This window comes from Curcuma longa, unplaced genomic scaffold (genome assembly GCF_044706935.1).
Source record: "Curcuma longa cultivar G26 ecotype Majalengka, Jawa Barat unplaced genomic scaffold, ITB_CL_G26_1.1 contig_21788, whole genome shotgun sequence".
Lineage (NCBI taxonomy): Eukaryota > Viridiplantae > Streptophyta > Magnoliopsida > Zingiberales > Zingiberaceae > Curcuma > Curcuma longa.
In genome coordinates this window covers 2,680-14,587 of record NW_027431738.1, presented here as the reverse complement: position 1 = coordinate 14,587, position 11,908 = coordinate 2,680, and the positions used below count along the sequence as shown (strand labels likewise).

The 11,908-nt window shown below is 36.9% G+C and overlaps 2 protein-coding genes across 3 annotated transcripts; one reads left to right on the top strand and one right to left on the bottom strand.

The window, feature by feature from the left end:
* Positions 1-2,682: 2,682 nt before the first annotated feature.
* LOC141817761 (protein NRT1/ PTR FAMILY 5.10-like) lies at positions 2,683-6,806 on the top strand. The gene is made up of 4 exons (XM_074705389.1): positions 2,683-2,916; positions 3,017-3,234; positions 5,354-5,874; positions 5,950-6,806. The coding sequence occupies exons 1-4, from the start codon at positions 2,796-2,798 to the stop codon at positions 6,707-6,709; spliced, it is 1,620 nt and encodes a 539-aa protein (XP_074561490.1). The 5' UTR covers positions 2,683-2,795; the 3' UTR covers positions 6,710-6,806.
* Positions 6,807-6,912: 106 nt separating this feature from the next.
* Positions 6,913-9,901, bottom strand: LOC141817760 (beta-glucosidase 25-like). Of its 2 annotated transcripts, none has more exons than XM_074705387.1 (13): positions 9,744-9,901; positions 9,604-9,670; positions 9,459-9,520; positions 8,999-9,074; positions 8,851-8,922; positions 8,687-8,774; positions 8,340-8,595; positions 8,119-8,234; positions 7,827-8,050; positions 7,706-7,737; positions 7,532-7,634; positions 7,337-7,439; positions 6,913-7,232 (listed from the first exon to the last, which is right to left on the bottom strand). In XM_074705387.1, exons 1-13 carry the CDS (start codon positions 9,876-9,878, stop codon positions 7,031-7,033), a joined length of 1,536 nt encoding a protein of 511 aa, XP_074561488.1. In that variant the 5' UTR covers positions 9,879-9,901; the 3' UTR covers positions 6,913-7,030. The 2 variants fall into 2 exon arrangements, with proteins under 2 accessions (XP_074561488.1, XP_074561489.1); XM_074705388.1 differs by having other exon boundaries at positions 9,459-9,517.
* Positions 9,902-11,908: the final 2,007 nt, after the last annotated feature.

Below are 11,908 nucleotides of genomic sequence, written 5' to 3'. Positions count from 1 at the left end.
AGGCATTAAAAAAATAAAAAAAAAAAGACAAATGAACGCGTACTGAGCTTGTGGTGGGCCATAGGCATTAAAAAAATAAAAAAAACACGCCATTGAACGCGTTCATTGAATTGAACGCGTTCATGGATTTGTGTGGGCCCCACCCAAATAATTCTTGCGCTACACTGGTTTTAACGTTCATCGAACGTTATAACACTCCATGAACCCACCAATGCAGATGCTCTAAGGAATTTCAATCGTCACAAAATACAGACAACAATGATGACACTGTCATAGATGATTCAGATTCACACCACAATGCTCCTCTAGCCTCTTGAATATCATCACTCATCTTCTAATCTCTTTTTCTCTTTCTGGGTTCAGTTTAAAGGCATCAGAATAAGATCATGATTATCAAAATCGGTATTGATTTCTAGATCTGATGGTAAAAACATCCAAGTATCGGTAGTATCGGTTTGCTAGCACAAGTGATCAGACTCATTTGAAAAAAATCAAATAACTTGATATAAGACAAATGATATTCAATCATAATAGAGTTAAATATGTTTCTAGATATATATATTTTTTATGAATCTCTAATTTCTTTAATCTTAACCATCGATCTATATGAGTTTTGTATAATTGGTCATTTTGATAATTATGTGATGTACAAATCTTTTAGATCAACTAATACTAAAAAAAGTCATCCAATTTCAGAAGATTTATGTTGATCATTGACCAATTTCTACAACTATTCAGCAGATCCAATCTTCTTTTTTTATTCTGGTCAAATCTAGCAAATTTCCTTAGATTTTCAAACATGACAATTACAAAATTGGATCACCATTGGCCAAATCCATTAGGACTCAGATAATTTGGACGTGGGTCAGCCAATTTCAAAAATGTTGGGTTAAGCATAGTTGAAAGAAATACATCCAAATAAGAAATGCGGTAGTTGTGAGCCACAATAAAGTGAAACATCTAAAACTGTGAACAGGTAGAGATACTATCAACTAAGAAAAATCAACTCTAACCAGAGCGAAATTAAGTTTCAACCTCATACCATGAACACTTGTAGTTCAAAATACAATGAAATTTCTATTTTCTCTAGTGTCTTTAAAAATATAAATGCAGCATTGACTAACAAGCACAGCATTCTTTGGTACTTTTTCCTGTACCAGCATAAGCGATCATCTGTTTCCTAAAGGTCATTTGGAATTAGAGTAAAAATGGAAGAATGGTTCTCTCACCAAATAAACACTCGTATTCTTTTGAAAGGGGAGCTATGTTGTCAAACACAAGGATAATCTGAGCCCCAAAAAAATTTCCTTTTTGCTAGATAGTTTCGTTTAAATTTACACTAGATAAGACCAACCAACCATACATAAGCAAAAATTTCGTTCCACCTATTGAGCAACACGCGAGAAGCTCCAATACCTAGTATGCAAGTGGATAAGTCTTTTTGCAGTTCTTCTTTCATCATGATTGTCTTCTGTGACCCTGAGCATCTTCAGCAAGAAGGGCAAAACTCTTCTGCCCAAGCCATGAGTATCTTCCATCTTCATCACAAGCATCTTCCACATGGACAAAACCCTTCCTCCCGAGTCATGAGCATCTTCTGCTAAGTATCAAACTTCTTTAGCAAGATGACTCCTCCAATCAAGGTGTTCTCTCTAGTACTACTACACTTCTTATTCCTCCTCTTCTCCTTTCCCCTCCTCTTATTTGAATTGACTAACACAGTTTATCAGCATAACCAAAAATGACACCAAAATTTTTTCATGGCGGTCACGCATCAAAATCCCAACACAGAACAAGACTTTTATACATCAAATTCAACATCTAAGTATTCAGAGATGAAAAACAATGTGCTAGTGAATTAGTTAAACCAAATTGCATCCAAATAAGAAAACAATGTGCTAGTGGAACGCCAACGCTTCGCCGGCGGCGGCGGCAGGAGGAGATGCAGCGGTCTCCTGAGCTGCCGAAGCGAGAAGGCAGTAAGCGTCGGCCCCAAGCCCGTCCGATCGGACTCGGTGCGTCCGACAACAAACCGAGCGATTTGGACACGCTAAATCGATCGGCAAGCCACTTGCTCGGGCACTTCCCATGTTAAACTTAAACGGTGTGTTATTACGATAATGGCTCCATGAAATAAAACGGTTGCTCCAAAACATGGAATAAAATGGCAGTCAATGTTCTTTTTAATTTTTCACTGTGTACAAAGTTCTTTTTAATTAATAAAAAAAATTCATGTGCTAGTTAGTGCCTTATATTAATTCTTATCCAAAAATCATTAATTTTTTAATTCCCTTTTTTCTTCTAGATGGAATCTGTCATCCTAATTGTCTCACATAATCGATTCCACGATCATCTATGAGTAAGTAAATCGAAAAACTGTAATAGACAACGATGGAAGAAGATATTGTCTCAACTTCGTCGAGATCAATTCTGTTTCACCATAATCAATTCAGTTATGCCCGGAGCTTTAATTCACTCTTCGATTATCTTTATCTTCCTCTCCTCTAAATGACTTTTCAAATCTTGTTAAAGATTATTTAAAAGATTTAAGAATGAGATTATTTCCTCAAACATTTAAAGTTATCAGATTTGGTGGGGTTTTTGACCAGCCCGGTCCGGCCCGTCTGTCAGCTAGTCAGATAAGGTAGTGTGTCACTGGAATCGCCGGCGCTGTAGTAGCAGTTTTCTGGAATAGTGTTGGACAGGGACGCCGTTGAGATTCTGGTCCACCGTCCCCTGTCCAAGTTCGAATATCGCCCAACGACGCATCACATTCACATGTATCGGGGCAGGTGATGGCCACGGATCCGCTCCTCCGTTCCAATTCTGACCTGATCCAGGGTGTCGTCGACTACCGAGGACGTCCCGCCTCCAGATCCGCCTCCGGCGGCTGGACCGCCGCAATCTTCATCATGGGTATCAAATCAAACCCTTCTTTCCTTATTTCCTTCTCGTGCCTCCTCCGACCCAATCTCTGCCTTTCTGTTGATCACGGGAGGTTGATCCTCGAGTGCAGGGGTGCAGATCCCCGAACGGATGGCTTATTATGGGATCTCCGCCAACCTAATCTCCTACCTCACCGGTCCTCTCCGAGTGTCGACGGCAGATGCCGCGGCGGCGATCAACGTGTGGAATGGTGTGGGGTCGCTGCTGCCAGTCCTGGGCGCCCTCGTCGCTGATTGCTACCTGGGTCGCTTCCGGACCATCCTCATCTCTTCCTTCCTCTATTTACTGGTCAGTCTTCCTCTTTTTTTCATCTTCTCTTCTCCTACTTTATTGTTTTTATTAGCTGGAATGACAACTGTTTTGGGAGCAAAAAGTTAGTGATAAACTTCAATTCTCCCAAAATTTTGGTAGCAGAAAAAGGGATCAAAATTGATCAGACTGTGTCATTGCAGCCATTCTGTTTGTAATAAATGAGCGCCCAAATCCTCATACATCCACAAAATTTAGAAAAATTGAACCCAACTAGAGAGAATAAATTTAGCTGTTTACTTCTCTGCATTGGAAAAAGGATTCATTTAAGTGGATGTCTTGTAGCAAATTCCATATGAAAGAAACTAGTGATACTCTTCAGATAGTTGAACTCACATATAAATTGTGGGATCATATTTACTTGTTATCGTGAAGAATGAGTTAAAGTGGCTTTAAAAGAAACATAGTAGTTGTATTTTCAAAAAGATGCCGAGTTCCAATATCTCGAATCAGTTGATAGACCATTGTTCATCCTACCACATAGTGCCCTTGCTATTTATCTGCCGAAGTAAACAATTTTATGGAATTTCGAGGATTATTCCTTGATTTTCATATTAGGAACTATAAAATACTCAACCAAATTACCTTCTTTGTGGCCAAACATGGAATGTTCCTCTATTAAAAAAAGGGTAAGAGTTACTCACGTATGTGATGTTTAGGACCATAAGAGAGTTAAGTATAGATGATGAAAAGTGCAATATTCAATTCTTAATTTATTTTCTGCAAAAGGTATGAGTTAGTGACTTATGTTATGTGAAGACCATTAGAGAGTTAAGGAAAGATCATGAAAAGTGTGATATTCAATCCTTAAGTTATTTTCTTGCCATGGGTGTGCTTGCAAAGAGTTTTTGTTTGGCCATAACTCTTATCATTTTTTTCTTTAAAATAACAATGCATGGCTATTAGGCACATAAGTTGAGTAGCAATATTTTATTTCCTTCCTTGAAATTTAAGTGTTAAATTTCATTGTTTGTGGAAGTGGGCTGAGCATTAAAAAGGTGCTGTCCTTGGTCACTTTGCATTTCCGTGACTAATGTATTGTTTATCAAAGTAGTACACATTTGAGTTTAATTTTCCACTAAGGATCAACTCCTTGAAACAGGATTCAGTTTTTTATAATTGAAATTTGGTGTACTTAAAATTGCATGGTATTTATTACTTAAGTCATACTGATTAACACATGAGTGTATTTATACTTGATTTGAAGCAGCAAAAGAACTTGTCCAACATGAGCTATATTTAGGTTTTCATTTGAATATGCAGCCTAGTCTACTTCTAATATCCCGTATGTATATTTAATCCCCGAGAAAAGAAATAATTGATGAGATCAAGTACTGGTGAAGAATTGGATCTTAAAGAATTCAATTTTAATCTGCCGTGTATGCTTGGTTGTTTGACATGAATATATAAAAAGAGGAATTACTTTTGGGATCAGATTTGCCTCTGGAACCACTAGATGGGGTTGGAGATAGCTCTAACACAGTTTGCTAGATTCTGCTGTCTCAAATCAAACACCTGTGTATCCAGATTTGATACCTCTAGATTATGGAATTGCTGTGCCACAAGCTCAAATGTTGAAGTCTGTGTCTCCCATGTATAGAGAAAGACAAGCAATTTAGCATGTTTCAGTATAAAAAGAGAATTTAACTCTAACATCCTATGAAAAAACATTAGAACAAAATGGCAAATCCATTGCCCATGTTCTTTTTTTTTCCCTAAATCCTCCCTAAACTCCTTTCACATCCCCAATGGAGAAAATATGAAAAATCTTATTATCTTCAAACATCTAAAGCTTTCCCGTGAAACTCTCCTTTACTAGTGATATAATCACAGCCTCTAAATGCATGATAAGGCACCTCCTAGGTTCCAGAGTAATCCAAGGTAAAAAAAAATAACGGATGCTGAAAATTTCAGCTGCCCACCTCAAAGAACACCCTAATTTGCATTATTTGTATAGTTGAATGTATTGAAGTGCTAACACGCAGACAACCTAATTTGTACAACTAGTAAAACTTTTTGTCTTCTTTTGCTCTAATGAATCTGTTCCTCAATAAAACAGCATCTAGTTTCTTTATTCTTCTGATGGAGGAAACCACAGGGCTTAGGCATGCTGACGTTATCATCTGTTTTGCCAATCTTCTACTCGTTAAAATATGAAGGTGCAAGTATTGCAGATCAAACCACTTGCCCACCTTCCATCCGCCTGGTCTTGCTATATATTTCCTTGTATCTGGTGGCAATTGCTCAAGCAGGATTCAAGCCCTGTGTGCAAGCATTTGGAGCTGATCAGTTTGACCAAGGCGATCCCAGGGAACTCATTTCAAGGGGAATATTTTTCAACTGGTGGTACTTTGGAATTTGCATTGGCATTGTGGTCGCCATTGCATTCTCAAGCTATGTCCAGGACAATATTGGTTGGGGTCTTGGGTTCGGAATCCCATGCATGGTGATGTTATCATCTCTTTTGATGCTCTTGCTTGGAACTAGGACTTACCGCATCTACCTTTCCATAGAGGGCCCAATGGCTCGTGCCTGCGATAAATTTCTTGCCCTAGCAAGAAAATTGTTACAAAACCTTGGATTTATAACTGTGGAAGATAGAGGACTGCACCAATCTGAGTAAGAGTACACTGTTATCTGTTTGTAAAACTTGAAATCTTCTATACTCTGTTCTTATTCTGAAGTCATGTGCAGGACTGGAGATGTAGAAGCTACAAGGTTGCTTCGACTATTCCCTGTATGGTCGATGTGCTTGATGTATACGGTTGTTTATGCTCAGTCAGCAACCTTGTTCACAAAGCAAGGAAGGACGCTGGACACGCGAATTGGCATTAAACTTCATGTGCCACCAGCAGCTCTGCAATGTTTCATAGCTGCTTCCATAGTTCTCTGTATTCCGATCTATGATCGAGTTCTTGTGCCAATGGCCAGGAAGTTGACAAAACTTCCTTCTGGCATCACAATGCTTCAAAGAATTGGCACAGGAATTGTAATCTCCATGGTCTCTATGTCAGTTGCAGCTCTGGTGGAGGAGAGGAGGCTCAGGATTGCTGAAGAATTTGACCTCTTGGACAAGCCTGAAGCCACAATTCCAATGAGCTTGTGGTGGTTGCTTCCTCAGTACATTTTGATGGGGGTTTCTGAAGTTTTCGCCTTAATTGGCATGCAGGAATTCTTCTATGACCAGGTACCTGATGGATTGAGGAGTCTAGGGCTCGCCCTTTACTTGGGCATCTTTGGCATAGGTAGCTTCGTCAGCGGATTTATGATATCTGTAATTGACAAAACAACAAGTAGAGGTGGGGAGAGTTGGTTTGCCAACAATTTGAACCATGCCCACCTTGATTACTTCTATTGGCTTCTTGCTGGACTCAGCGCATTTCAACTTGTTCTCTATCTCTATTTCGCAAAAGATTATGTATACAAGAAAAACCAAGATACTGCAACCATATGAGTATGTTTCCACAATGTGTTTAGGGGCTTGTATGATTATTGTATATGATATTACTGAAAACATATTACAGGGTTTTCTAAATATTTAATTTCTCCAAGCTTATGGGGATTGGTTGAATCCAAAATTTTCATTTCTCCAAGCATTTGGAACTTGTTGATTGAATCCATAAATTTCATATAAAATGTTGATAAATGTTTGAAATATTTCGAGATATGATGCATATTTACATTTTCGCAATGATTAGCTAGTGTACTGAAACAATATAATATGATACAGGAATGAAGAAGTTATTGAACTTGTATTATCACCCAATCTGACATTTTACTGGATTTGGTTCTGTACAATGACATCTTCCCTTTTCAGTGCATGTTTGAACCACTTAGCAGAAGCTTTCTCAATCCGAGTTAGATTGTTCTTGAAATCAACATAATAGAGGCCAAATCGAACTGTGTAGCCAGCGTTCCACTCCCAATTATCTAGTAACGACCACACGAAGTAGCCTTGTACATTGCAACCATCCTCCCTGCAGAGTTTATCGATGTTAATTGTCAAGAAGAAGGAACAAAGCCATGATCGGGAGTAGTACTTTTGTGTTCTCTCAAACGAACCAGTTTAAAAGAAATTTACCATATTGCAGCTTGTAGACAAGAGAGGTAATCAGAATGAAACTGTATCCTCTTATAGTCATTCAGTGCTTTGTCCAGACTAGTGAAACTAGGATCATCCATGCCTGCAAAGTTGAATTGATTTTGTAATATTTGTTGAACTAAAGTATAAGTACCAGCTGATTATTCCTGACTCAATCAGATTGGTGTCAATTACCATTTTCTGTGATGATAACCAGTGGATTATCATAGTTATCCTTGATGTAATTCATTAACTTGCGGATGCCCCACGGCACAATGTGCAGCCATCCTGATGCAGCCTAAAAGGACGACACAATTAATCACGTAAATCTGAACATCATCATTTCACAAAGTCACTAGTGAAGCTTACATTTTCACCAATCTTCTTTCCATGTCGCGAAGCTGTGAAAACCACGAGCAAGATTAACATGGTGTTGTATCATCGAAGTTAAAACAAGTGCAAGTACTTTCAGTGCTTGATTTTGTCATACATGTCTTGATAACGCCGGCATCTGATGAAGCATCATCCAGTATCAGCTTCCTGATTCTTGTTCGATCATTCCGAGCATACAGTGTGGTGTAGTGGTTTATGCCTATAAAATCCAGGGAACCAGCCAACGACCTGGACTCCTCACTTGTAAATCTTGGCAGTCTGCTTCCTACGAGCTCCTTCATGGAGTGGGGATAATCCCCAAAGATGAGAGGGTCCAAGAACCTGTTCAGAACGTACGCTTATTAATTTACCCATATCAAAGTTGCTTAGACTTTTTCATACAAACTTACCATCCCAGTTCGAAATCAATTGCTCTTTGAGCAGCGTCTCTGTCTTCTTGAGCCTCTGATATAGGTTCATACCACTTGGAATCAAGAGAGATTCCAACAGAACCGTTTTGCTTTTCCTACAGGTTAGAGACTTCCTAATGATGCTCTCTCTCTGTACATATATATATATATATCGATATTCTTCAATGAACATTTGTGAGCGAGCAAGAACGATGGACTACCTTGAACTGGTACTTGTAAGTACGAAACGCAGCAGCATGAGATAGGAGGATGTTGTGGGCAACGACGTATGGTTCAGTCGATGATTTGCCTCTGCGACATAGCATGTGAGATAGAATAGAGCACCTTCCGGGAGCTTGCAGACCTGTGTCGTATCCTTGAATTGAGAATCCATGAGGCTCGTTGAAGGTGATCCAGTGCTTCACTCTGTCCCCAAAAGCTTTGAAACAAGTATGGGCGTAATGCTCAAAATCTTTTCTGCAGTAGTTGGTTGTTAATTACTTTATTCACTATCTTCTCTCAGATTTAGAGGTGAGCTTATATAATGGACATCAGGTAGAATCCTTACACTATCTCTGGGATCAACCATCCATCGTACCTATCCTCCAGAGCCTGTGGAAGATCCCAGTGATAGAGCGTAACATATGGTTGTATTCCTGGAACATAAAATGAACAACAAGAAATTCCTCAGGTCTCAATATATTTGATTTGTCATGGTCACTTAAAATTGACCTTTTTCTAGCAGAGCATCTAAAAGATTGTTGTAGTAGCTTATTCCTTCTTGATTAGGTTCTCCAGTTCCATCTGCGAACAGCGAAGCCTGTTATTTTGTGCAAGCAGAAAATATTCAAGAGCTGAATGCCCAAAAATTTATGCATACTTGGGAATATCCGTGACCATGAAATTGAGAATCTGTAGGCATCCATGCCTAAGTCCTTCATCAACTCTACGTCGACCTATAGACAGAGTAGAAGATGAATGTTAGCATGCATTATGAAAGTACAAGAGCACTGGGATTAAAGAAAATAACTTACCTATAAATTCAAGAACAGGACAACCTTTTTTGTTTTTTGTTTTCTATTTTACCTCAAAGAATGGCAATCTTTATCAACTAGTCTAGTTCCATCAAGAGACAGGCAATAAGAGTTTGCTTAGACTATGAAACAAGCAAGAGGGGAACTATCATTGGTTTCAGGCAAAGTCACGCAATCTCTTTTGGAACTTCTCTTAAAATATACTAATGATGCCAGACCTTCATTTTCAGTTTCATTAAGGAATTTTCAGAATATCAAAACACTTCAGATGAATGCTCATTGATGGCAATGATATGAGGACTTGACCTTGTATCGATGGTATTGGTCGACTGCTTCATCTGCATTACTAAAGTCTAAAATCCTCCCTGCTGATGATCATTATTCTAAAGTTTAGATACAGAATCAGAAATATACAATCTTCGTTCTTCCTGTAGATGCAAACCATATATACCTGGTTTTCTTGCGAAAGTATCCCATATACTTGGTCCCCTACCTTCCTCTTTAACAGCTCCTTCAAACTAGGATTGGTTGGAAACGCCATTAACTTCTCCTGCAGAAATAACTACGAGAAATGTTATTGGATAGCCTTACCTGGAAAGCTGAAGAAGCTGTTCCGAAGATGAAATCTTCAGGGAAGTCATGTCGACTTAAAGCTTCAGTAGTTAAGCCAACGATCACATATACTACTGTTACTGTAAGCAATGCCTTAGCAAGTATCTGTGACATGGGAACACAAGCTTACAAGCTTGGGGAGCACGAGATGCAATTGTTGTTGTTTGCAGTTCTTGAGTATCTATATATCCCTGACGGTTTACGATTAACTTATGTACGCAAATGGAGAGCAATGAGCCCATGTTGGATGGTTGATGAAGCAAAGCAAGCTTTGGTGCAAGGATAAGCACTCTCAATATCAGCAAGAGGGATATTACCATGCAATCAAGTCTCCGAAGCATATTGAGACATGGATGGTGTGAAAGACATGTTTTTGTTGCGTTGGTTTTGCTGCAAACTACAGGAGGAAGAAGATATAGCAATAGTAGATAAAGCAATGACGGTGACGCCACCTCACAAATTTATCTCTGCATCTAATGGAGCTGAGCTGATACCTTATATCGGGGCATAATTGAGTTGATTATGATAAAGAATTATTAAAGTAGACAAAGATTGAATTTCGATAAAGTTGACACAATATCGTCTTCCTTCATGACTAATTATAAATTCCCGATTTACCTCCTCACATATGATCATGGAGTCGATCGTGTAGGGACCGTTGGGATGACGATTTTACCTTTTTACTGAAGTGTATATATATATATATATATATATATATAATAGTTGTCCAGAGATATAGTTGAGTTAGTTACGACGGAATAGAGTTACTGAAGTAGTCAAAATTGAATCTCGATGAAGTCGAGACAATGCTCTCCTCCGTCGTGGTTAATTGTAACTTTCTGATTTACTTCCTCACAGATAATTATAAAATCGATTATGTGAGATTGTTGAGGTGGCGGAGTGTGTATATATATTTATTAGTCAATTCACGAGGTGAGGTGATGCGACGGTGTTTGGTTAATTTTGATTCAATTTTATTTTTTTTAAATGTAAAATTAGTAGCCTCATAATAGTTGTATCAAAATTGATATGTAATTATTTCTACTGTGCATTTAATTGTATAAATTTGAAAATTTGAGAAGAGTGTGCATTTTGACTTTTAGCTTCTTGATCATTCAAAAACCCAGATGAATTCTAATATTATGGTCTTACAAAATACCTCTGTATATATATCCAAATTCAAAAACAAAAAATTTTAAAATTTTATATAATATTTTACTCCAAATATTAATATACATATAATATTTTTGAAAAACAAATTGTTATTTTAAAACTTTAAATTCTATAGCACATATTCTTAAAAAAATTTTGGATAAAAGTTTGAATATATATACACCATTTTAGTGAACAGCCCACTCAACTTTCACAGATATTTAAATCGCAAGTCACACTTTTAAATTTGTAAAATTTAGCCAAAAAAACACTAATAGTTGTGCAGAATTAAATTCAAAAGGAAGTGTTTAAAGAACGTATAATTATTATTGAATGAATATGGTACATCTAAGTTAATTAATAATTTTATAATAAAATTATATAAAAAAAAAAGGCAGTCCGGTGTATAAGATATATTTAAAAAAAACCCGTAATAGGTCAAAATTATATATATATATATATATTTAATATATATATATATATATATATATATATATATAAAAAAAACTAATAGCATGCTAAATAATGTGTGAAATCAATTTGGAAGGCATGAATATACATTGATTTTGTTATAAATTTAAGTTCATTAATAAGTTTTAGTTAAAATTCATTGATAGTCATATAATTTTTAAAATTTAAATTTTTTAACATTATTAGAGTCTTAGAAACACATTATTATTGTTGAATGAATATAATAGAGCTAAGTCCAATAACAAACTTGTGTCAAATTTATTAAAAGTTGTATAAATTTTAAAAAGTCATTATAACCTTACCTATTTAGGGTATGAAACTAAGGTTGGAGGGCATGATAACATTTAAAGAAATTTTTAGAAATGCATTGACTCTAATTTGAATTGATTTGGATGTGCTTAAGGTCATAAGTGACTTTTGATAAAAGTTCACTGATGAGTCATCAATGAATTTTTATTAAATCTAATTAATAATCGTATAATATCTATAATTTAAAATTTTTAACATGGCAAAGTCAAAGG